Here is a 27,637-nt window from a genome sequence, read left to right as displayed (position 1 = left end):
CCGATAGCTGCGTTAGATTTTATATTTGCCAGTCTAAATGTTGTTAAAAAGGCTTATGATTGAAGCAGGGTTGCCAAGTTTGCGGACTATTTTTAAACAGTTTCTGCAGGTTGTCTTTTATTCCGTGGGTTAATTGGATAGATTATTTATAAAAACACACTGTGCTTATGATACTTCAAAACTGTGTTTTTCAAGAAGAAATTGTGTGTGCTACATGACAGTGGCTGTAAAATATGCATTATAGCCTAGGTACAGAAGTGGCATATTTAGGGCCAGATTTACTAAACCGCAAGCTGTTAGTAAATCTGGCCCATTGTATTACTTTTAACTCAACCTTGTGATGCCCCTTTTATTTATTTAAAGTCGGCATGAAGCGGAAGTAGCGATTGTCTTTTTATCCGTATCATGACGTATACCCGAGTGAAACGACTTCTGAAATGAGAACGGCGAAATATTTGAACGCCAGTTTGCCAATCATTGCAGCCCCGCCCTCGCGCCATTCCTCAGAAGTGAAGAGAGGTTGTTTCGAGAGGGAGAGGAGGTTAACGTTTTTGATTAAATATTACAAGTGCAAATGAATAAAAAAAAAGATGTGCACGGATAAATAATAATTTATAATAAATACTTCACTGCCGTGTAAAACAATTAGAATGATCGTTTTTTTATTTCATGCCGACTTTAATGCACAATCAACACAAAATGATAAATAATGTGTTAAAATTCCACAACGCAAAAAAATTAAGAGTTCATTTGCAAAAACAGAAAAATCATGTTTTTTACCGTGCATTCTAAGTTATATCAATCAAACTGCAGTTGGTTTGTTTTGATTAAGTAATAACTCAAAAAATACAGCTAACAATAAAAACCATTAAACATAATAAAAAACATGATTTTATTAAAAACAACGAGATTTTGCAAATAAACTCTTCAACATTTTTTAATGAACACATTATTAATGAACACATCCTTTTTGAGAGTGTTGTTTTGGGCTCTTTTTGGCCATTTAGGCTGGTTTTGTTACGCAGATCTGGCAACCCTGGATTCAAGTGAATTACGAAATATTCAGCTACAGTGGTTAGTCACTGACCAAGACCAGGCTAGCCCGCAAGGCACGGTGGAAAAGCATCGTTGTTATACCTGAGTGAGCGCAGGCTCCCCGGTGACCCTTGAGGCAGGACATCTCTGATCCTGATGAGAGCCCGAGGCAGTGGACGCCCACTGATCACTGAAGCCCTGGGGAGTGAAAAAGCCACAGTCCTGAACGCTGGAGGCTCTCTCAAACTCCTCGCACATACCATCCCCTTCAAACACATAGCACAGGCTAGGCTGACCTGAGAGGGAGAGAGAGGGAGAGATTACGAGGCCAATCATAACTATCAAGTAATGAGTAACCGATGCCAAGTTGTAATGGTGTTTTCATAGCAAGGCAATGAGATAAGGCATCGCTCGCTTCTCTTATGTTCGGTGTATATGTGTGAATTAAAATAAAAGAGCACGAGTTCACAGAGTCGATCAAATAAATGATCAAGGCGTTGAATGGAAATAGGCAGATGATGTCATGGCATATGAACGGCTCTCGTGCTCAAGGCAGAGTTACTGTATGACAGAAGTGCATATTTGGTGCTAAAAAGAGAATTAGCGTGTCAATAAATTGAATTGGTTCGAGAGGCATTTGCACATGACATCACAGTCTCGTATGAGCTCGTGTCTAAGAATGCTTCGAGGTGAAAGGAAGATGACTCATCGGTGGGCACCGCTTATCAAACGCCGGGGGTCTCGCATGGATTCTAACACCAGATGAAAAACACAAGCATTTCATTGGACGTCGCCGCTAGGTGACAGCAGACCTAACCCGTGTGTCCATGCCAAAGGATTAAGTCCTAAACTTTGTTGATCTTTGCTTTGCAAATATGCTTGTAGGGATAATAAGAGAGCTCCTAATGTGGAATTAAGAGTAAATAGATGACAAAAAGCCACTCCTGAAAGCCCTAAATCCACAAAAATGTGGTTGGTAAGTTTGTCTGCATGCGAGTCGGTCCGTTACATCTGTAGTTATGTTTGAATTAGATGCCTTTATTGCTTCATGCTCACAGAAAATGTGGCACTTTCAGTCACGAAAACAACATTGACTAAATTGGTAAACTATTCGCTTTTTTGTAACGTTTCCCGTAAAACTTCCAGGAGTGTTTCACTCACAAATATATTATGTAACCACGGCGTGCAGTTGGACAATTTTTGTAGTCATGAATTTAATCTAAAATATGCATTTAATACTAATTCTAATACTATGATGGGTTAAATCTATGACAGCATAGAGCAAGAAAACACAAACATTGTTTTTTTTTGGAAGGTTACACTTTGTCTGTATTTTATTACAACATACCCATGAGCCCAAAGTGACGATGTCATTTCAAAATGACTGAGTATTTACAGTTCTGGAAATGTGTCAGAATTTTGGAAGAGGTGCTAGAACTGCAGGCAGGTTCATTTAAAGATCTCCAGTCTTTCATGTCTTTTCACTCCTCAATATGACTTGCTAATACATTCTGTGAGAAAAGACATAACAATACAGTTCAGTTTTGTTTTGAGAGCTGGTAATGATTATTTCCCTGGTTTGTTGTTTTGACGGTGGATGTGTTAAAGGTGTTGTGGTGTTAACTGTTTCACAGCCAGATTTCTCAGCAATGGCGAATGTGAGTATTTGTTTTGTGAGTGTGACTCACCGTGACACTTGAAGCCTGGTTCAACATGACATTTTTTTGAGCAGCCGTCTCTGTCTAAGAGATTCCCGTCATCACATTCCTCAGTCCTGTGGGGGAGTTAGAGCAGTGCCAAGAATTACAACTGTAGGGAAGTTTATAGTTATGCTTCAAAACACAAATGACTGAAACAAATATTTAGTTATGAAACATTCTTGAAAATGACAAATGCACATAACAGAAAAGGTTACTCGCACCGGGCTTCATTCTGGATTTAACACAATGTGGCTTGCTTTCAGGTTATGTAAGCAGTGTGCCATACTGTGGCTGTGTAATTCCTGAAACAGCGCTTGTGATGTCCACATGATTTTAGGATTTTAAAAAAGATTTCAAATTAAAGAATATTTCACTAGTATAAAGTCGGCTTGGTAACTAAATGTTACCTTGTTTTCTGCAGTCAATGTTTCATAATAAAAGCAGATGTACACTTTTAGCCTTCTGCTCCAGGCTCAGAAAAAAATGTATGTTAATATTTAGATACTGTATATCGGCCAATATATCGGTTATCGACTTCCAACATTAAAGTCCCAGTAAAATCAAAATGTACAATTCCTATTTTTTTCATGAAATATTACAGTGTTTGTTGTAAATAGCTTACCAATGTGGGTCCTTCTCTTTTTAAAATTAGTGTGCCCTCATAATCTACAGTTAAAATCTCTGACTAGCCATCTCAAATGACGTAAATTAGACGACGTGGGCAGAGCATCCGTTAACTCCTCCCCTTCAACTGTCAACTTCAAAATGCAACGGCTGTTTTTATACATCTAATCAAATCGCAGGGAAAAAACAAGCCACGCCCACAGTTTTTTTCTTATTTGAAATTCCGTTTCACTCGGGAATGACTACGTACGTAAACACGATCGCAACTTCCAGTTCACGGTGACTTTAAAAAATGATCAGTTATCATTATCTGCCAGAATGTACATATCGGTGCATCCTCAACAAAAAAATACATGATAAATCAACTGACACAACTTAAAACTACTTTTTTTTTACTCGTGTTGTGTCAGAATTACTGTAATTCTTGAATGAGTCCTCAAACTCATACTTGTTTCTATGGCAACACTCATGATGCCAAAATCGATCCGGGTGTGGCTTTGTTGTATTTGACAGCAAATATTTAATGCTATAATATTCAATATAATATAGTTTGTGACTCAGTCTGTGAAAACACAGTCTACATGAAATCACTCTACACAATGCAAAGAACGTTCTATGAAAATGTAACCATGATATCTGTAATATTGACATATGTATATTATATTCGATTTCTGTCAATAGATCCTCTTTAATCTCACACATTGCACCTTTAATGCTTGAAATCAAACTTTGATGTGAATTAGATTTTGAGACTTTAGCTTGGTCATCACACCATAAGCAGAATGCAGTGATAGTTCTGTAATTAGTCCATAAGTTCATACTGACCTCTGTAGTGCACTGTCACCACAGAAATGTTCCCCATGCGTGTACACCAGAGCTGGGGAAAGTTCACTGAATAAACCGTCTGACTCCACCTGGATCCTGTACTGATACTGCACATTCCTCTGCACATCACTATGAACACACACACAAATACATCACATACACAGCATGCCAGAGATCCTGAACATACAGCCGAAACACTTGATCAAATTAGTGAGGGGTGAGCTGAAGGTAAAAACAGAAATGACCTTTTTAATGCTGAGGGTATCAGTCCTACTGTACTGTTTCCAGGGCTATCGATCTAAAATGATCTGATACTATAAAAAGGATTCTCTCCACGATTGCCAAGGCTTGTTTGCAATTTCAGTTGTTTTGCGGGCGTTTGTAAGATGATGCCTGGCCAACCAAGCATCATCTGCTTTCTCCATCGGGTCCTTTTACTCAACAAATTGCCCTTATTAATTATGAATTACTTCCAGGGGTTAGAGAAGGATATTTGTTCTGTGGTCTAATGAAGGATTTTGTGATAAGAAAGTTTGCATTGTAACATCACAAGCAGTTATACCGAGCAGTGGTGTAAACTTTTTTGTGTTTTACAGTGGACAAAAAAAGTAAAGTAAATGTCTTATATGGTTGAATAATCATGGTTTAAGCATTGTGTGAAATTGTAACCTTAATTTCTTTAACATTGAGTAATGCCATGTGAAAGATTAAAATCATGAAATTAAGGGTCCTGTGTGTGTGAATTTTAGCGGCATCTAGAACCCCATTCACACAGACCACTGATCCCAGAAAATTGCTGTAAAATTGCCAGAGTGCCTTCTGTGTGAACGCAAACGCATCCCGGATTGATCCGAAAAGTGATTCCGGAAAGGGGACCTAGTAACATTAACGGGATCAGTCCCGGAAAGCGCCCTGCGTGAACAAAAGGCAGAAACAATGCCGTAAAAGCCGTGTAGTGATGACACACATCTATAATAAGTCGTAAATAATTCGGCTATGAAAACAAATATAGTTAAGCGAGTATTTTTTTCGTTAGTAAACCGTAAACTAAAAAATGTAATATTTAAATCATGGATGAATGCAAGAGTCCTAATCACCAAACTTAAGGTCAGATGCGAGAATAGCGTTGTCTGCTTCTAACCGCAGTTTAAACTTGAAATTACTTTTATCAAAACTATAAACACGAAATACACAGCGCTTAAATAAACTTGATCGCTTACCAACCTTAAAACATGTGTGCACCTGCCGTGCTCGTGATGCGCTGCAGAGAATCCCTTGTGTCTCTGCAGACACTGTTATCAGACCAACTCCAAACTTTCACCCGAACATTTATGTGCTTGTTTTTCTCAACAAAAACACTGTAAACAATATAAACATGATGATCATATACCGACCTAAGTGTTTATTTACGTGTTTTTATAGCATGATGTGCAATATGCTTTAGACCGTATTAACAGGTTTTTCATTCGATCACAATCTAAATGCTTAAAAACTTTTCTCAAACTTTGTTTTAAAAAAACGATAAACTTAATGTTAAACTCACATTTTTGTACATCATATTACTGAAAAAATATTATACCGTGCCTTTTGTATTGCAGTTAGGCTATGTTGCAAAAATACTGGCTAATTTTTACTTCGCAGCATTCCGTTATATTTTTTTAATTAAGGCTGTGTAAATTTGCACCGAACAAGCCTGAACAATTTGCTTTTATTTGTTTTCATATGACATTTTATATTCATCTTATATTTAGCTTAATCTCGTTGGGCTATAGCCTACCTTGCGTTCTTGTGCCTCATTCCTCTTCGCTGTTCTGCATTTACCAATAAAACATATAAATAAAAAAGGTTGTTTTAAAATTGACGTCTTTGTCATTTGCAAAAGGCAGCAATATATGCTACAGAATAATAACCAAAAAATTAAGATTATTTAGGCCTATTTGGCGCTAAATAAAGGAAGGCAGTAATAATAACAAATTGCGCTATTTAGCCACCTAAAAACACAGCAAGGAAATAACTTCCACCGTGATCAACCCTATTTTCACAACAAAAAAAATGCTCATAACATTACATTGCAGTATATTAAGTCTTTACGGGATCTTCACAGGATGTGTGATTCCAGAAAATCACTGGCAGTGTGATTGAACAAAATCTAACGATCCCGGGACAAATTCCTGGACACATTTTCTGTGATCTCTGTGGGAAAAGGGCTTAGCAGTGAGGTTGCGAATTGCAACCGATGACTCACTCCACCCTTCACCCCTACCTTCGAAGCACTACGGTGGCTGACACAGGACTAAGATGTCGTCACGTTTTCGCTTCTTTGCTTAAAGTGACAATGTATTTACGAAACGCACTCTTTAGAGCAGTTTGTCCGTTTAGGGCTACTGTAGAAACAACATGGTGAATTCCATGTAAGGGGACCCGCTGTGTATGTAGATAGATATAGCTCATTCTAAGATAATAAAAACAATTCATTACATAAGATCTTTATACACCTCTGAAGACATATGTATATTATATTGCATTTATGTCAATAGTGGACAAAAAAGTATTTGTCTTATTTGGCATTGAAACGGTTGAATAATCATGGTTTAAGTAATACAATACAATTTTATTTATATAGCACATTTTAAAAGCACCCGAGGGTGACCAAAGTGCTTCACAGAAAGACGATGATCAAAGTTTTAAAACACATGACACAAAAATGTCAATTTATAAAAACACAATAAGCATTGTGTGTTTGCAGGGAAATCATTTCCGTGCCTCTTTTTGAATTTACACTGTGAAAATTAATCTCTCTCTCTCTCCAGAAAAGACATCCAAAAGTAGAGCATAAGTACAGCCACATACACAGAATTTGTGCTATATAGCTACAAGAAGCCCACAGCACACTTGATATACTGTAAAATGTGTCTGGAATGGGAGAGGAAGTGGTTTGTTTTTGCTGCAGACCTCACGGTGGCACTGCAACTCAGTTTCCCGCAAAAAACATTATCAATCCCAGTCCAATATTTCCCCCTCCTCGTTTTTCCCATTCCCTGATGCTGAATGACATCGTGCGAAGGGAAACAACAGCAAACCAGCAACAAACAGCCACGGGTGTTTACCGTTTGTCCAGGTTTAGTGGTTCCATTTGTTTTGTTTTGTACCCCTTCTCTTTCTCTCTCTTCCAATCTCTCTCTCTCTCTCTCTGTCTTTCCATTCCCTATCCACATAGCTCAATTCCCAAAAGAGTTCCCATCTTTCTGAGCTTACAGATTTGGAAACAATATTTCTGGAGATGTTAAATTCTCAGTGTTTGCTAATAATATCTGAACATGAAACTGAATAGCAATAACTAAAAAAAAGTAAAATTTATGATATTGTCCTTCTTATTTATTTGTTGGCTGTGGGAATAGTTTTTTAGGCATTGCTTAGAAAACGTTTGCACAGTGCTTTAATAGTGATATTCTTAAAACAACAGTTTTAGAAACGCAACACGTTAACATTTAATGTTACGCATTAAACCACACTTAGAAATACAGTTCCCAGAAATAAATCAAGCAGAAACACAATAAAATGTTTCAAAACATTTCAGTACATCTAATAGCTTGCCAGTTGCTAGCAAATCTTTCAATTACTTTTTTTACTTTTTTTGCATAAAAGAGTATACTGTACATATTCAAGTCTACGCACAACTTTCTTAAGATCCATTATATGTTAAAAAAGTATTCACACAAATACACTTCAAATACACAGATATTCTTACCTGTCAGTGTATTTGGGCTGTCTGACAATGACAGAGTTGTGCTCTTCTCTGTTTGGTGGATCTCTAAGCACTCTGTAGAGGACGGGGCGGCAGCCGGTGCAGAGAGCATTGTGGGGTCTCGAGGTCAGCAGAGCAGCGTCGATCTCAAGCTTCTTGTCAAAGGTGGAAATTTTAATGGCCTTGACTTTCTTACTTGTGCGCACATGCAGCGTCAAAGGAATATCACAGAAAGCGTGATAGGGGCCTGAGTTGATCGACTCGCCACTCTCCAGGATGTACATGATATTAGCAATAGCCTTTTTATCTATAGATAAAAAACAGATTAAAAAAACATTAACCTATGGATAATATATGCCATTTGATTTATTGTCGCTGTCGGGTAGAAACCTTGTATCTTCAAAAACACTAGTTTCTAGTTTCAGGAAACACAAAAACCCCCTTTAAAAAAAAGAATTATACACTGTGTTGTCAAAGTTGACAAACGTTTGCAAAACCCACAAAGAACCACAATGGGTGACAAATAGTAATGATTTATGAAAAAAAGCACTAATATGAAGATACAACGTTTCTGCCAGAAAGTGACGAAAGAACAAATGGCAAAAAAATCAACACACTTTAAATACGAGATATCGCTTGGCGTTTATTATGCACATTTTTTTGCCACAGTGCTACAACTGACCAATCAAAATCAAGTATTCCGAGAGCCATACAATGAGTTCAGCTAATACCCACTGGCAGACGTGTAGGTGACCCAGACAGTCAAGCTGTCAGGGAGCACAGGGTGAAGAAATTGCAATTCCAACACGCAGCCCTCTGTTTGGGGGCACGGTGTGGTCATGTTGGCCTCATACAGGTTGACTTCAGGACTCCAGGCTTGCATGCTGGGCTCACATGGCTGGTACACATCAGGGGCCCCTTTAAAAACCACAGGCAAACATTGTCAAAAGCCAAACCGAAAACTCTTTGTCAAACGCTAAGAATCTTTTTGGCAAATGGGACATAGACCTGGAAGGGTGACATAATTCATAGCAATAAAACTGGCATATTAGCTCTAAAACATTTCCATAGCAATGCATTCAAAAACCTGACAAAATAGTGGAGTGCTTTGCTGGACAGTGGACTGACGTTATTAATGAAGTTATTATTTGCGCACTAGTCTTAGCCTCAGACATCACGCACACAGACCACCCACAGGCCTTTTACTCACCATTTGACAAGCTTTATCCTGATTGGCTAAGTAGTTCGCTTGCAAATCATAAGCTAACCACACAAAACAGAATCAAAGATGTTTAAAACACAATCTATTACATTCATATGTTGTCTTAACTATGTAAAACGTCAATTATACATACATACGCTTTGGTTATAAAATATTATGTGTGACATTAATTGACATATTTACGTAGTTAAGACAACATATTTTATAAAGGAAAAGAAGAAAAAGTAAAAGGATAGCAAGAGGAGTCTGAGTTATTGTGTCAGGTGTTGACGAAAGAGATGTGTCTTTAGCCGATTCTTAAAGATGTCTAAAGATGCCGCTGTTCATTGTGGAACAGTTCGTGAAAGCGATTTTGTGCCTTTTTGGGATGGCACCACAAGACATTGCCTTCAGAGCGCAAGGATCTGGAGGGTACATACAGTACATCTGAATTAGTAAGTGTAGGTTAGGGGGTGCAGAACCAGTGGTCGTCTTATAAGCCAAAAGCGGAGCTTTGAATTTGATGCAAGCAGCAATCGGTAGCCCATGTAACCTGATGAAGAGTGGTGTAATGTGTGCTCTCTACGGCTCATTAAAGACCAATCTTGCCGCTGCATTCTGGATCGTTTGCAGAGGTTTGGTTGTGGAAGCTGGAAGGCCAGTCAGGAGAGCATTACAATAGTCCAGTCTGGACAGGTCTGGACAGCACTAGAACTTGGACCAGGACTTGTGTAGCATGCTCTGATAGGAAAGGTCTAATTTTCCTAATGTTGTACAGGACATATCTACATGGCAGGGTCGTGCTGGCAACATGATCCATGATGCTTGGCTGATCATCAATTACCACTCCAAGGTTCCTGGCTGTCATGGAATGTGAAATGGTTGATGAACCTAGTTGAATGGAGAGGTTGTGTTGAATCTTTGGGTCAGCCAAGATCACAAACAGTTCAGTCTTTGCAATCTTCAGTTGCACGTGATGGTCTTTCATCCAGAGTGAAATATCACTCAGGCATGCAGAGATGAAAGCAGATACTGTTGGATTGTCTGGCTGAAAGGAAAAGTGGAGTTGTGTGTCATCTGCATAGCAGTGATAGGAAAAGCCATGTTTCCGAATGACCGACCCTAGAGATGCCATATATATTGAAAAGAGCAGTGGTCCAAGCACCGAGCCCTGGGGTAGCCCAGTAGTGAGATGTTGAGGCTCAGAGACCTCAACGCTCCATGATACTCTGAATGACCTACCCGAAAGGTAAGACTTGAACCATTGGAGCGCCGTCCCATAGCCCTGATGGTCGACAAGAGGATGTCGTGATTAACGCTGTCAAAAGCAGCAGACAGATATAGCAGGATGAGTACCGATGATTAAGAGGCTGCCCTTGCCAGTCTCAGAGCTTCGATGACAGAGAGTAGGGCAGTTTCAGTTGAATGACCGGTCTTGAAACCTAACTTGTTGCTGTCCAGGAGATCATTCTGAGTGAGGAAGGAAGAGAGTTAGTCGAACACAACACGCTCCAGAGACTTAACAATGTATGGGAGGAGAGATACTGGCCTGTAGTTTTCTGCAAGTGCAGGATCAAGTGTCCCCTTACATGGAATTCACCATGTTGTTTCTACAGTAGGCCAAAATGGACATACTGCTGTCCAGAAAGTGTTTCATAAATACGTTATCTCCTTTGACAAAGAAGCGAAAACGTGATGACATCTTAGTCCTGTGTCAGCCATTGTAGTGCTTCAAAAGGGAGGGTGGAGTTGGTTGCAATTCACAACTTCACCACTAGATGCCGCTAAATTTCATACACTGAACCGTTAAAGGTTTTTATAGCCAACAGAATTGCTCTGGGGTTTTAGGTGGACTGGACTTTATGTAGAGACTGAGTGTTGCATGGCAAATGAAACATGGGCTTTTTATGCATCAGTTCACTTGGATTTAACACCAACGTTTATACACATCATTTATTTACTTTGCATAAATTTAAGTGTTTGTACGCACATTCCAGAGTGCCCGTAGGGTGTGCAAATATTTACTTTAAGATTATTTTTCTAAATATCTGACATGTGCATGGATAAAGTTTATACATCCGGCCCAGGGTTGTTTTCTGTGGTTGGTTGCCTTATATGTCAGTCAGATGGCATCTTATGCTGCATCCAAATTCACCTACTTATACTATGCCCTTAAAGTGTGTACTGTTGTTGTTATGGAAAAGTATATACATTTTAGTGCACAGCAAAACTGCATGCACGCACTGGGACATACAGTACTAACGCAAAACGGAAGTGCCCCTTGTTGCCTAGACGAAACTGTGATCATGAACTGTCACGAACATCAAAATACAGATCTTCCTTACAATTAAGTATTTATTCATTCATTATTTCATATGTAATGTTTACTGCATACTTACATTTATTAATTTAGCGAATTGTCTTTTATTTAATTTTATTAATGCAGTGTAGCATCACTAAACTCCGCCCTCTCGCGGTGAGTTGTGGGTAATATCGGTGTCCATGGATTCACACTTCGAATTTTCAACGGAAACAGTAGATCATCTGGGTACTTCGGAACACTCATTTCAGCATACTTCGATTTGGGACATACTAATTATATTTTCGAGTACTATTTAGGACAGATAGTATGTGAGTTGGGACGCAGCTATCGTGTCTGTTGGCAGTTCTTGGACAGAATAAAGTGCATTGAGTACCAGCCATTTGGACAACAACAAGAACTCACTAGTTATTGCTTAATACAAACAACTATCTTTTAAAAATCAAATCTTAGGACAAAATACAAACAACTATCAATTTTTTAACACGAGAAGATGGGAGTGAAAGAAGAAAAGAGAAAGAGAGTGTCTGGGAGAAACCACATGTGTTGGCAATAGATGTGAAGCACATTTCCCCAGACCTCAATCGACCGTAAGACCCAGGTGCAACTTGGCAAGAGAGACAGATTGGCGCCTTAATTGGGACGGACAACGTTCACAAAATCATTTATTAAACTACCTCCTAATGTCCTCGGTGGCCTAAAGAACAGGAGCAAGAGAGGGGAAGGTAATCCCGGGAGCTCTCTCGGCGCTGTTTTAGAAGCACTTGTCCCAGGAGCAACACAAAAACGCATTGTGCACTTTTACAGTGTCTTGAAGTTGTACATTATATCAGTTTGAGTGTTCCCTGGGAATCAAATCCATGACCTTGGTGTCTTTAGCGCAATGCTCACATTCATGTAAAGAAAACCACCCAAACCTTACTATAAGGCCAGGTGAACTCCCAGCCTCCAAAACGCTTTACAATGACAGATTAAACTGTATTCCAGGCCATTCTGCTCTGAGGCGGACATTAAGATGGAGAGAGACAGATGGACGGACGGCAGCATTGAGTCCAAGAGGTCTCCTTTGCACCCAGCGTGGCCTCACATGTGTGGATGTGTGCAGGGTAAACAGCAGCAGGCCAAGGCAAACCATAAAACTCAATTGGTCAGATAAACAGAGCGAAGGCCTCCACACAGGGTAGAATTAATGACTGTATCAGATGTGCTATAATGCTCCCGCCGGGAGAAGCAACGCGGCGAGATCTGTGAGCGTGTCATCCTTCCTTCTTTCAGCAATCTTAACCAGGTCTCCGCTTCTCCTGGCTCAGGACTTATTTCTCGAAACGCTGCCTTATAGGGCATATTCGAGGTTACGGTACAGGTAAGATATGAAGACTTGAGTATGATTTGTTAATATCGAATTGGCCCGTGCTAATTTAGGCATCAAATGATTTACCGTAGTATTATCACGAGCTTTATTTCATATTACACAAACACCGAATGTCTCTCTGACGTGATTAACTGACCAACAAAATAACTCACATTAGGCAGTCATTGCACACTTTATCATCTTTTTAAAAAACAAACCAAAAACAATAGGTTGCTGTAATTTATTACAGAGCCTAAGCAACGGTAGTATGTCTCATTCATCATTAATATCTCGAAAGATATTATTTTCTTAGAGATCTACATTTTTATTTTCCAATTTAATGCTTCATTTCTCATCGGCCCTTCTCTCAAAACAAGAACCGGCGCCAAAGAACACTCTCCACCACCACCTAGATGAACGATTTTATATTCGACCTCTCTCGTGTTACTTTGTTTGGTGGACGTTTCAAAGCAAAATCTTATCCGTGACACATCAGCGAGTGGGCAGCCCAGATGCTAAAAGAGATCCCTGATTAGAATAATCAGGAACATCTGTTACATGAAGAATAAAGTTGAAAAGCTGCACAGGATACACATCGCCTTTTATGACAGCCTGGTTTCTGGATGTCGCCCAATATTACCAAAATTGAAGCGGTGCCAAAGGCCTTTTTTATTCATTGATGGCAAAAAGAGTGTTCTTCGTCCTGGCAATTATGACTTAATGATTTATACCCTAAATTTTTCCAGACTTGCATGCACCTGGCTCGTTCGAGGCTGAGCGATCCACCTGAATGTGAGTACACAAGTTTGGCGAGAGAATCCAGAAGCCAAATTCTCCCTATCCCTATTAATCAAAAAGCAAGTATTGTTTTTTACTTTGATGATCACTGGTGTCAGAGTTGTGTGTTGAGTCGGCGTCCCGTTTTGCTTTTACCATCTTGAATTCATGTCATATGGTTGCGGTGAAAAGACCTTCATATAAAAACTAATGTGGAATGACTAGTGTTATACAGCTTTTGCATGCAAATTGATTGAATACCAACCCACTGCCTCCTCGGGCGTCCAGTATCCAGTGGAATCGCAGGCATGAGGGGACGTGGCCTCATTGGCGTACTGATGGAGCGCTCCGGTCTCATCGCAGAGCTGACAGTTAATGCCACCATCCCTATAGAGAAGAGAATAGAGAAAACTATTCAAAAAGTGCATTCTGCTTTCAGTGCATTTTTCAGAAAAGCAGAAATATACGTATTGTGAAACGTTTAATTCCTTTTGGTTTACTATACACTCCTTACTTTACCTGTGGGCAAGTGGCCCACTGATTGGATGCAGCCAATGAATTGACACAGAATCTGCATCTTGACCAATCAACATTGGTGCAAGAGGAATGGGGGTGGGCTTTCTGCCGTGGACCCAGTTTTTATAGACCAGGTCAATGTAACAGTGCATCCGAGCCGCTTGGTTTGGTGTAAAATGGTTTGTACAGTCATCATCTGTAAGAAAAAGGTTCAACTCTTTGAGATCCCTAGAATACATGACAACAGTTTGTTCTTGTATGTGATTAATTTAATCCTCATTTGACATTTTATTAGAACACGGAGGTTATTTTACAGACAGTTTCAGCGGCAACAATATAAATAAAGGTTATGTTGCCCAAACTTAACTTAACATCAGCAAAGAATCAACAACTTTAAATTAAATTAAATTAATTTAATTTAATTTAATTTAATTTAATTTAATTTAAAATGATATTACTATAAATTAAATATAAAATAAATGATTATATTATAACCAAACCGGAAGTTAACCTCAGTCCAGGCGAATGCGTCCATTGAAACCGCGTTTACATTTTTCTAATGCCGAGTCGGCAGCAGGGCTAACTTAGAACAAAGTGAGAAAAATGTCCCACAAGTACTGAAAGACCCTACAAAAAGTTTAAGATTTAAGACATTGTTGCTACCCTTATTAAAAAGTACATTCAAGTGTGTTAATAGTATACTTCTTTTAAACAAAAAAAAATAAGAAAGTATAATTTTAGTCTACTTTTTATGTACTTCTCAAAAAGGAACAGTGTATTTGGCCCATAAACTTAAAGGTGAGGTAACACACGCAGTTTCTGCAAATCTCATATTAATCTTGAGTACCTATACAGTAGTATTGCATACTTCGTATCTTCGAAGAGTATTTAGTTTGATAAAATTTATAAAAGAGATATACAGCTGTACGATTATTTCCGTAAAATGACGAGCTGCAGGAGGCGGTGGGGGGGGGGAGGGGGTTGGGTGGAACTACAGCACGAGCACACAATACATCATCGCATTATCCCTTCATGTTGTTTACATTATACACGTACACGCCGATTGCCAACAGAACACAGACATATGAATTAGTTTGAATTTATGTCCGGCATCTTTTAGTGCTGGGACCGCACCATTTATCAGTTTCAAACGATCTCTAAATCCAGCGTTATATCCACTGTTTATATAACATTCATCACCGAAATGCAGTGAGCAAACAAATACAGCTAAACTTCCGTCAGTCGTGTGAAGCGGCATTGATGGGCATGACGCGTGGGCGTGCTCTTTCGCTCGGTGGATGAAGCGTGGGCGTGCTTTTCTGGGAGAATGGCCAATTAAAGGAATAGGATCCCTGTTACGAAACAGGGATCCAGACTTCCGAAACAAGTTGGAGTGCTGGGGGAGTGTATCGAGCACAGAAATACTACGTCATACGTCCAACTCGTTTTTTTAACAAGTTGACCATGTTAAGCATGAGAAGCCAACACATTTAACAGTGTAAAGAAGTCAGAATGCATGAAATAGCATGTTACCCCATCTTTAAAAGTACAGTAAATGTACAAGTATGGCTTATCTTATGGCATTATGTAGCCCATCAAATTCTTTTTTGACATAGTTTTACATGCTGTTTTATAAACGTACATGCTCGAGTAACAATACACGAACTAATATAGTAAGTTCAATTAAAGAAAACTTACTCATATACTTGCAGTTTAAAACTAGTAGTTAATTGAGAGTACAGTATACTTCAAAGTGTGTGTACACTCAGTATACTTCTAGGAACTAAAAAATGTGCTACAAGTATTAAAATACTTAATTATCAATTATCAGTAAGTCACTCTTAGTATAGTTGCAGTACAAACGAAAAATTTAGTGGTAAACTAGTTGTGTACTCAAAGTAAAAGTACACTAAAAAGTGGGCCAATTTACAGTAGTCCAGTAAAGTGTACTACAGTACTACTAGAACATTGATATTAATCTACTTACTACATAAAATATACTTAAACTTTAAATAAGTATACTTTATAAAATGAACTTGTAGTATTCAGAGGTGGACAGTAACAAAGTAAATTTACCTGAGTACTGTACTTAAGTACACTTTTTGAGTACCTTTACTTTACTTGAGTATTATTTGTTCTGAGTACTTGTACTTTAACTTCACTACATTTGAAAGACAAATATCATACTTTTTACTCCACTACATTTATAAAAAGGTCCAAAAGTAGAAAATGGTTTCTATGCAGCGGGTTTTCCTGTGTGCGCAATTTATCTGGCTTGTGATCTGCCAGGACCTTTTACTGTTGCCAAGTATTTCAGTTTTTCTCAGCTCGCGGTTTTCCGGCAAGCTTTGAATGGCCATTTGGCAGATTTTTTTACGCAAATCTGGCAACTCTGGGATCTTCCCGCTAAACTAATGTAAACATAGGTGCTGCTATAGGCGCTGCTAAAGACGAAAAAGGCAAATAGAACAATAAAAGTCGAAAAAGGCACATGTTAAAGTGTGGTGTAATCACCTGTGGGTTACGATCAGTCAAATATCGTAGAAACATCGTCATGAAAATGATCGGCATAACGGCTAAACGGTAAATAAGCATCACATACACCTTGAGCTACGCGTGCTTGTTAACTTCTGATCTGCTGCTATATCATTTAAAGCGATTTGGAAAATGAATGATGTTTTTACTGAAGTAACTATAGTTGAAGTATTCCTGTTGAAATAAAAACAATAGAACCCTGCCCAAAATACAACATATAATGGATGTAATGGTTATACCTTACGAAAATTAACCATGTTTTTTTTTTGTGGTACAAGTGTAGTAACCATGTTTTTTTGGTGCATTGATTACTTAGGGCAAAACCATGGTTTTACTACAGTAACCATCATTTACTATGGTTTTTACAAAAAACATTGTTTTCTAAACCATGGTTATTTTGTGATAACCATTGTTTTACTACAGTAACCATGTTTTTTTTTTTTTTAACTGCAGTAAAACCATGGTAAATTTTAGTAAGGGGAATTGTACTATGGATACTTGTTGTCTACTTGTATGTGATGGATTCTATTGGTGGGATGGTAAATCCTATTGGAATAAAAACCAAAACACACTACAAAGAGAAATTTAATTTAAAAATCTCATTCTAATTAAAAAAATTCATTGTTTTTTTTCAGCAGGGATGGTATTTGCAGGTTCCTATAGAAAATGGTAAATTTGTGGATACTGTGGCTTTACATACTCCAATTAATAATCTTTAATAAAACCACAGCAACTAAAAATACCATAGTTTCATTATACTAGCTATAGTTTATGTTTGTAGTTAAATTATGGTAATACAAATGGTAATAAATCCAACAAACACATGGCTTCTACACTTTACTATTTACAAGAACCTTACTACTTACTGGTAAATTGCTGCTAAAACTGGTAAAGGGAATATACAAAATAAAAGAACACTGCTCATAAATACATAGGCCTAGGGGGCTAATGAGGATAATTAGGCTAAATGATCATGCAGGATTACTGTATATCTAAACTAAACATATATGTGCTAAACATATAAAGCTCTTAAAGGAGTTGCTCACTGCAAAATTTGCCCTCATTGACTTTCCATAGTAGGAATAAAAATGACTATGGAAAGTCAATGGGGGCAAATTTTGAAGTGAACTACTCCTTTAATACCCCTGATACTGTGAGCTACTCAGTGTATTCAGTAGGTTGCTTCAGAGGCATAAGGTATACGACAATAAAACAATGAACAACTGACATAAAGGAAATTTACTTTTAATACTTGAGTACTTTTAAAAGCACGTACTTCTGTACTTTTACTTAAGTAAGAATCTGTCTTTACAACTTTTACTTGTACTGGAGTAATATTTGACCAGTAGTATCTGTACTTTCACTCAAGTAAGGAAGTTGTGTACTTCGTCCACCTCTGGTAGCATTGTATACTACTTAAACAATGATATTTTGAAAGTAAAGCTGGTTTTTTCTAATGCACTTTTTAGGTATACACTGAAGTAGCCTACCTGTGTAACTCATGTAGTTGTTATAAGGTGTGTTTTTGTATTGGGTAAGGCCACAAGTGTCATTGACTGGATCAGGGTCGTGGCAGGCTTTGGACTTTGGTGTTGGCGCTGTATCGGCACACAGATCTCCCGTCTCCATGGACGCGGTGGTCTCCTGACAGGGATCGTCACATGACTCACGTTCGCTCACACCCTTAAAAACATGGTATAGTCCTAAAATATGACCCATCTCATGGATCATGGTGTTGTTGTGTCCGTTTGTGCCGAAGTAGGAGGGGTTAAGTATCATGCCACCTGAAACAGATGCAGATAAACATCTTTACAGCTGATGCAACAATATCATTTTTGACCTCAAAAACCAAGTGTTGATGTTCATGTTTTAATATTTTACTTTAATCTCAATTCCAGAAGTGAACAAATATAAAGTTGATTTATTCTGAAATATTACTACTTCCTTGTAAAATGGAACAAAAGGAATAATTAACAGCTAGTCTTCCATGATGTTTTACTCACTTTTTTTCTGAACATTACAATGCACTTAAGATTCCACACCTGCTGGAGAATACCACATGGACATCTATTGACATGATTTGCATACTTTTCGTTTGAGCTCAAACGCTCAATTTGTTGGCTAATTAAAAACAGAGGTTGGTTTATTTGGCAATGTTTAAACACCGGGAAAAGTTTTATTGCTCTTTTATAGCTCACAGGACTTTTAATTCTCAGTTACATTTAATTTGGGTATCAACTTTGTCGCCTAAAATTCATTAGGAGAAATAAAACTAGACATAATTTAGTCAATATACAGAAAAGTGTGAAGTTATGACATAAATGTGAATCTCAACTGACATCCCATTTGTTATTTTGTGTCCTCTGGAAAAGTTTTTAAGAGATCATTTCTTAAGGTTACTGCTCCACTTACTGTATGATGTAGCGGATGTACAAGGTTTGAGAGAAAGACATTTTTATAAAAAAAGCTCTTGTTTTATAGAAGTTGAGCCAAATGGACAGAGCTTGGCTAGATGCATATGAGAGACACTGATCGTTTACAGTTACACCAGTAGATCAGCAATCCATGCTGTAGTCTGATTTCACTTAAACCGTTCAGAGAAGTACTTTGACCTTGTCCCTCGACACAGAACATCAAGGTACTTTCAAGGAATCATCTGGTGATTTATTGTATGTGGAATTAAACCAGGGAAGACTGTTTCCCAAACCCATGCCATAAACGCTAGCCCGCTAATTTATGATAAACTAATCTCCTTTTTAACCTCCACACACGCACCGTCCACCAAAACATTCGTGGTCAAAGATCATCTTGCAAGTTTTTTTGCTTTAACTAAAGACTTTTTCTGACATGTTAGTAAATCAAATGCAGACGCGGATTATGGGTGTAATAAGAATGGAGCCGGATCTCTATGAAAAAGACTGATGCAAAGCAGTGCAGTCAGCCATTCACTGATTCAATGCTACGGTGACTGATGCCACCACTGAAATCTAAACCATCCAATCTGTCCCTAAAACAAAAAATGAAGACTTTCAGACTTGGCCTTGTTTCAGACTTGGCCATAGTCCGTGTTTATTCGGACAAAAAACGTCTTAAGGCGTTCCTAGCATTAGTTGTGCTAGTAACAGTTAAAAAAAAACACTGCAGTAACTGACAAGAGATGGATGACGTGAGCTCCGCTGCTTTACTCCTATTGGTAGTCGCTCATCATTACATTTGAGCAGTTCTCAACTTTGTCAATTCGCTAAACATGCCCACTTCCTGTTGCCAACGGTCACTGTCGCTCTTGTCACCGGAAATCGTTACGCTGCCATTGAAATTAATGAGATCATTTCGCTCTTTCACTGCCAGTTGCTGGCGGTGTGAACGGGGCGTAAGGCTTCCTGCTGTCCACAATAATAAAAAATCAAATACGTATACTGATTATAAAAATAAACATACCCTAAGAAATATCTTGATTTGAACTTATATTTATGCTTGTTTTGCTTATTGTAATTATTTTTTTCCTTTTAGGGCCCCCTTGAAAGTTTGTTGATTGTATTTATTGAGTTTGTGTGTTTATTTTTTGTGTTTTGCCTGTTTTTTAATCATAGAGTTTGTGTTTTGTCTTGCTCCAGGAGTTAAGTTTCAACCTTTCTTTTCACAGGAATTTTTAAGTATTTTACGAGGTGACTAATTCGCAAGAATTTGTATGATGTGAATCATACTATGATGAACGACTACTAGAAAAAAGCAATTCTGAAGCCTCTTCCCTTAACCCCACCCCTAACTCTGGGTACACACCAAACGCGAATTAAGCGTTTTGCGCGAGTAAATTACATACAAAGTCAATGCAAAGACGCGAACTCGTGTCAATCTCGTCCTCCGATTTGCATCATTCGCACCGCCTGCCGCGACTTTGCATCCATACGCGTCTTTGCAGTGACTAATGCTGGGTTCACACCAAACGCGAACAATCACGTTCCACGCACTTTGTAACTCGCAGGAATAGTTCGTTAATTTCGCGTGAGTGACGTGATCTGACAAATATTTTCAACCTTCGCGGAAGACTAGATTGACACGCGTACGCGCCGCCTGATTCGCTTCATTCAACATTAATCTTAAGGAATGTAGAGTTTAAATCTGTTTCATTAAATCTTTAACAAAAACACAATACAATTGCAATAGTTTAATGATATAGTGTAAAAAATCGTGTATTTTGTAAGTTTCCATGAATGAATATTAATTACTGAATTCAAACTAGTCAAAGGCGGCATTAATTGCTCACGCTAATATCGGTTTAAAAGTTCACATTCTATGTGCCGGCCAAAACGATCTAATTAACAAAAGCTATAAGCCAAGAAGCCAAGAGCAAAATGTCTGCTCATGCACACTGAACCAATGAAAGCCCTTCCTGCTTGAGAGAAATCTCCTCTTTAAAGGAGCTGGACGTAAATGAGGCCATTCCACTTTAACAAGCTGTAAAACACAGCATCAATGAATACTATAAAATCAGCTAGCAGCTGAATGAAGATGGCAACAGGGTAATACCCTTCTTTTGTTTTTGTTTGGTTGTTGTCGAGTTTCTTTTCTTCTCTCCCAGTGGAAAGCCCTAATAGGGGCAATCTACAGGGAAATCTATGCGTGCTGCAAGTGTTTTCTTTTGTGCTCGACATTACGCCCCATTAATCTCATAAAGGCAAAGGCAGACAACAAGGAGGGAGACACCAGAATGTGCTTCTTAAAGGGAAAGATGAAAGGTGAATGAACAAAGCATGACAACAAAACACATGTGCTGGGGCCATATAGTGACAGGAAACATCTGCGGTTTGGATATTGACATTGTCCACTGAAGCAGTAGAGTGAGTCAAACCCGTTGGGATGATTTGAAAGGAAGGTGGAAGTCTTACCTTGATGTGTTAAGGCTTCTTTGGCCCATGGCCAGGTGGCGACCCCAGCAAGCTCCTCGCGAGCTGAATTGTTAGCGAAGAACACGTTGAGTGTGTCTGAACTGCTGAGATGAAGCAGATCCTTCAGTTCCTTCACGCTCAGGTAAGCCCTGCAGAGATGTTGAGACACAGTCAAGCCAATGCTTTGAATCTAAATGAACATGGATGCATCCTTGATGGACTGAGATGCATAGATGCATCAAGGTGCAGAAAGTGTTTTATTTATGGTGTTCTGGCTAATATGACCAGCATTGAAGCAGCCAAGAGTTTTCAGTGACAGACTCCATTGTAGAAATATGATGTTTGCATGCAACTGTGATTTATGTACAGAGTAAGATAAAATCACCCTTTAAAGGGTCTCTGACTTTCATTCTAGAGACATTCAATTCAATTTTATTTATATTGCGCTTTTCACAATGTGCATTGTTCCAAAGTAGCTTTACAGGAGAAAAACAGAAAAACACAGAAAAGGTAAAAACACAGCGAATGGTGTTTATAGAACAAGCAAGATCATTCTAATAAATAATATCTAATAAAAGCAGTCTCCCGGTGAGCAAGCCAACATGGCCCTGTGGCGAGGAACCCAAACTCCAATGATAAATAAATGGAGAAAAAACCTCGGGAGAAACCAGTCTCAGAGGGGAGGGCCAGGTCTCTTCTGACGTGTCACAGCTGCACTCAGTGATTTTGATTAAAAGTTACTGAGTAAATGTTTACGAATAACGGGGAGAGCTTATTAATTGTGATTTAGGAAATCTCATTTGTTGAAACTGTTTAGGTCTAATTTGGTCTTATTTTGTGATCAATATCAGACAACAGAGGAATGTTATAAGCAGGGAAAATAGTAATGGCATAATGTAACTGAGTGCAGCTATAACTTCAAACTGCTGACATGTGATGTAAGTTTAACATTAAATACTAAGTATTGTAAATTTAGCATTAATGTGACAAGTAGTCCGTCTTTGCTCTTGGTTGGTGATGGAATTGCTTGAGCTGAAGCTGGGATGGTCAGTCAGTCCGCAGGCTCTTGCAGGAGGATGGCACGGGATGTTCAGATGGAGCTGGCATAATCTCTAGTTAGGGATGGGCATATGACATTCATCTGGGCCTGGCGTAATCTCTCCCTACCTCGATGGGCATCCCGAGGCGGGGGAGGAAGGCAGAAAGACAGTAATTAGTGCAGCTGCTGTTCATTTATTTATTTTATTTTTTTGCACATTATGCATTAAGTGAAAGCTTGGCTGAAAAAATGTGTCTTTGTCTTGATCTTAATCTAGATTTAAATTTGGAGAGTGTGTTTGACCCTCGAATAGTATCGTGAAGGCTATTCCAGAGTTTTGGTGCTACGTATGAGAAAGCTTTACCCCCGTTGGTGGATTTAGTTATTCTAGGTGTTATCAGAAGTGATGGGTTGTAGTGTGGTAGAAGCTCTGTTATGTAGGTAGGGGCTAAACCGTTTAGGGCTTTATAAGTAATTAAAAGAACTTTAAAGTCAATGCGATACTTAATGGGTAACCAGTGAAGGCTTGATAACATTGGGGTTATGTGATCGTATTTTCTGGACCTGGTTAGAACTCTGGCAGCTGCATTCTGAACTAACTGTAGTTTGTTTATTGATGATGCAGGACAACCACTAAGCAGTGCATTACAGTAGTCAAGTCTTGAGGTCACAAATGCATGAATAAGATTCTCTGCGTCAGCAACACATAGAATATTTCGTAATTTGGCAACATTTCTAAAGTGGAAGAAGGCTGTTTTTGTGACATTTGAGATGTGATTTTCAAATGACAGGTTGCTGTCTAATATAACGCCTAGGTCTTTAACAGTATTTGTTGGAGTAACAGTGCAGCCTTCAACTTGCAGGTTATAATCCAAAATATTCTGCTTTCGTGTCTTTTGTCCAATAAGTAATATTTCTATTTTATTGGAATTTAAAAGGAGGAAATTACTAGTCACCAATGTTTTATATCTTCGATGCACTCTGCCCATTTGGATAGCTGGAAGGAATCATCTGGTCTTGATGAGATATATAGCTGAGTATCATCTGTATAACAGTGGAAGCTAATTCCATCTTTTCTAATAATGTTTCCAAGGGGCAGCACGTATATGGAGAATAGCAAGGGTCCTAAAACCGATCCCTGAGGTAATCCATAATTTACTTGCGTTAGATTTGACGATTCCCCATTTAAATGGACAAATTGATATCTGTCTGATAAGAAAGATCTGAACCATTGTAGTGCCTGTCCCTGAATACCGGTATAATTGTGTAAGTGATCTAAAAGTATGCTATGGTCTACACCAGTGGTCACCAACCCTGCTCCTGGAGATCGACCGTCCTGAAGACTTCAGCTCTAACCCCAATCAAACACACCTGAGCTATCTAATCAAGGTGTTCAGGTTTGCTTGATAATTACAGACAGGTGTGCTGAAGCAGGGTTGGAGCTGCAGTCTGTAGGACAGTCGATCTCCAGGAACAGGGTTGGTGACCACTGGTCTACACAGTATCGAACGCAGCACGCAGCAAGGTCAAGCAGAACTAGGAGTGAGATGATACCTTTATCTGATGCTAAAAACAGGTCGTTTGTCATTTTAACGAGCGCAGTTTCAGTGCTATGATGCGGTCTAAAGCCTGACTGGAATTTTTGTCATTATTTTGTAAGAAAGAGCACAACTGAGTGGACACTACCTTTTCTAGTATTTTAGATAGGTAAGGGAGATTTGAAATCAGTCTATAGTTTCCTAGTTCATTGGGGTCTAAGTTTGGTTTCTTGATAAGAGGCTTACTGACGGCCATCTTAAAGGGTCCTGGGACATGGCCTAGATTAATTGACGAGTTGATAATGTTATAAATGGGCTCAATTGCAACAGGTAATAACTTTTAATAATTTGGTTGGTATGGGGTCTAATAAGCATGTTGTAGGTTTAGATGTTGCAATAAGTTTAATTAAATATTCCTGTTTTATAGGTGAAAAACACTGTAGCCTTTCTTTTGGGGCGATGGTTGAAACTAATTCATAGGGCATACTTGGAGGTTGTGTTTTTACTATTTTGTCTCGTATGTTTTTGATTTTCTCTGTAAAAATTTAATGAATTCATTGCTACCAAGGTGCAGCGGAATAACCAGGTCAGGTGATGTCTGTTCATTTGTTAATTTAGCAACTGCACTAAATAAAAACCTTGGAATGGACATATACATTGTTATAAAGTATGTAAGCATTGCACAGTTCATTCAGATATTCTGAGAGAAAGAAATAACAGACCTGAATCTGCTGTATATGACTGACACAATATTATACAGAAAATTACATTTTAATTGGTTATACTTGTCATCTTTCTACATAGAAACTGGTTACAATCTTATAGACAATTAGCTTCCAATTCCAATCACAAACGTATTATATTTTAAAGAAAATTTGTAATTAAACAACGGCAATACTGTCATGGCTCTGCTTCCTTAGTTGCTTCCTTTCTTGGTCCTGTAGCAGAGCCATGACAAAGTCTTTGGTTATGTGTGGAGAGAAACGTATTATTGTCCGTTTGACTATAATATACGTTCTCTCCAGTGTCTTGTCATTGGCCCCATTCCTCTCGTTTCCTCGTTATTTTTCCCTGAGTGTTTGATGTTCTACACCTGCCCCTGCTCGTTATCCCTCGTTTGTTTTCTCCATTTATACCCTCATGTTTCTTTGTCTTGTGCTGTTGGATTGTTCATTGTGTTCTGTTTGATGTGTACCCGTTCATGTTCTCATGCCTGTTTCTTGCCCTGTCCTGGAGCTGTGAGTTTTTGTGTTTTTTACCTTAGTTACCCTGCCGTGTTTTTTGATGTTTTGTCATGTTTGGTTTTAGTTTGTTCCCTGCTGTTTTTGCCCCCACGTGGGAAGTCTTTGTTTTGTGTATATATATCTCAGTTTAGTTTTCCCCATTGTGGGTGTTTTTGTTTCGTGTTTTTTTGTAAAAGAATAAATATTATCTGTTAACCCCTTCACTGCCTGCCTGCGCTTGGGTTCTTTCCTGCCATTCCGTGACAAATACCCATTCACTTCTATTGTTTAGACACAAAACCAAAAACCAAGTCAATGCGTACCGCCGTTGTTCGATTACCAACATTCTTCAAAATATCTTCTTTTGTGTTTTGCAGAAGATAGAAAGTCATACAGATTTGAAATGACAAGAGGTAAGAGTAAATTATCACATTATGATCTATCATTTACCTTCAGTTTCATCAAAGTACATTGTATTGAGAAAAGTTGCAATAATACCATGTGTTCTATATTTTCTATATACTGTATTTTCTTTGATCTTTTATATTTTTGTCTTTTATATCTTCCTGCATGTTTTGCAACATGTTTGCAACAATGCAAAATTGTGAAAAACACTACAGAAATAAAATTGAATTGAACTGAATTAATCTAATCATTTTAAAGAAACTGTATAGTAACTACTATAGAACATGCTGCAGTTCAACGCCGTTTTTAAATTCGCCTCTTGACTTTTACAAGTGCTTTTAATAAAAACAGCCATAAAAACAATCACTTTACGTTACAATGATTGGAGGTTATAATTGTCTGAACTGGTTATGGTGTATGGAACGAATACCTCCCCTTTAATTCCACTCCCAGCTGTGAGAAATCGCCATAGAAGTACTTTGATGTGTGATGTTTACCTCTTTTCACTTTTGGAACATGTCACATGTCATTTTTCTCTTTTGCTTTCATAGCTGCTAAGCCTTTGCACCTCGTATCATCGGCCTGTTGGTTTGAAGAGGTCTGGCTCTTATTGCCCTTTGGATCATGCCGAAGGGTCTAGCCCATTAGCTGAACCACCTACTGTGTCTTGGACCTGTTCCACGCGAGAATAGACCAAGTATAGTACCTTTTATGTCTTATTTATAAAATAAGCAAGAGCTGAGCCAAACTTTTTAAGTGCTCCAATTCACTAAATCTCTCCTAGGACTAATTCAGAAAAATAGTTCAAACGATTCATATTCACATGATGGTATGACTTCAAGTTGAGGAATGTCGTGTTACTACTATGTTCTGGAGCAGAACAGATACTAAAATTACATTCCAATTTTACTGTTTATCATTCATAGTCGTTACATATTTACTCACTTTAACAACGTATTTCAAATGAAGCATATCCATATGGTGAATACTACAAACTATAGGACCTGTCATGGCTCTGCTTCATTTAGTCATGTTTTTCTTGGTCCTGTAGCAGAGCCATGACAAAGCTTTTGGTTATGTGTGGAGAGAAACATATTATTGTCCTTATGACAATAATATGCGTTCTCTCCAGTGTCTTGTCATTGGCCCCGCCCCTCTCATTTCCTGTATAGTCTCCCTCTCGTGTCTTGTTCCACACCTGCCCTCGCTCGTTATCCCTCGTTTGTCTTCCCTTTAAATACCCTCTTGTTTCTTTGTCTTGTGTTCGTGGATTATGTTCTATGGATGTACTATGTTTGATGGGTTTCGTTTGACCCCGCATCTCAGCCTTGCCTTGCCTTGCCTTGTCCTGTCCGTGAACCTGTTTAGTTTAGTGAGTTGTTTTAGTGTTCTTTGGTTTTTGTTTTGCCCCATTGTGGGAAGTTGTTTCTTTGTCTTTTTCAAGCGTTTTTGGTTATTGTTTTTGTCCCCTTTGTGGGTGTTTTGTTTCTGTTTTTGTTATTAAAGTCTTGCTTGTTAACCCTTCATTGCCTGCCTGCCTGCATTTGGGTTCTTCCCTCGAGAGCGTGACAGAATGAACGAACCACTACTGAACCCAGCAGGCAGCCATGGATGGTGCAACCATTTCCCGGTGGCCTTGCACCTCCAATCCGGAGTGGTGGAAGGCGATCGCCGCTCAGTCTTACGCTGGAGGAGGCCCATTCCCTGCCCAGCGCCAGCGCCCCTTGCTGGACTACGCCAGGGACGTCGAGGCCAGGAAGGCGTCCGTTCCCGAGGTGCTGGTCCGTGCCTATCTGGTGGTCGGGATGGACGATCCTCCACCCTTTCCGGAGCGGGAGGAGATGGTATACCAGCCGTTCCCACAGTTAGAGGAACGGCTGCAGCTCCGAGAGGAGCTAGTCAAAGGCTCCTCTCCCA

At 38.8% G+C, this 27,637-nt stretch overlaps 1 protein-coding gene across 1 annotated transcript in view; it reads right to left on the bottom strand.

Moving 5' to 3' along the window:
- The window catches only part of pappa2 (pappalysin 2), a 74,650-nt gene that overhangs the window by 33,196 nt on the left and 13,817 nt on the right, over positions 1-27,637 (bottom strand). The window contains exons 3-11 of the mRNA XM_057333242.1: positions 21,516-21,664; positions 18,120-18,413; positions 14,098-14,290; positions 13,844-13,965; positions 8,665-8,847; positions 7,933-8,236; positions 4,185-4,313; positions 2,724-2,809; positions 1,138-1,331 (exon numbers count right to left, since the gene is read on the bottom strand). Of these exons, the coding sequence (XP_057189225.1) occupies positions 1,138-1,331; positions 2,724-2,809; positions 4,185-4,313; positions 7,933-8,236; positions 8,665-8,847; positions 13,844-13,965; positions 14,098-14,290; positions 18,120-18,413; positions 21,516-21,664 (1,654 nt within the window). The remainder of the gene's footprint in view (positions 1-1,137; positions 1,332-2,723; positions 2,810-4,184; positions 4,314-7,932; positions 8,237-8,664; positions 8,848-13,843; positions 13,966-14,097; positions 14,291-18,119; positions 18,414-21,515; positions 21,665-27,637) is intronic.

Source organism: Triplophysa rosa, linkage group LG5 (genome assembly GCF_024868665.1).
Source record: "Triplophysa rosa linkage group LG5, Trosa_1v2, whole genome shotgun sequence".
In the NCBI taxonomy this organism is placed as follows: domain Eukaryota; kingdom Metazoa; phylum Chordata; class Actinopteri; order Cypriniformes; family Nemacheilidae; genus Triplophysa; species Triplophysa rosa.
Note: the sequence above shows the minus strand (reverse complement) of the source record. Positions and strands in the feature narration are given on the sequence as shown.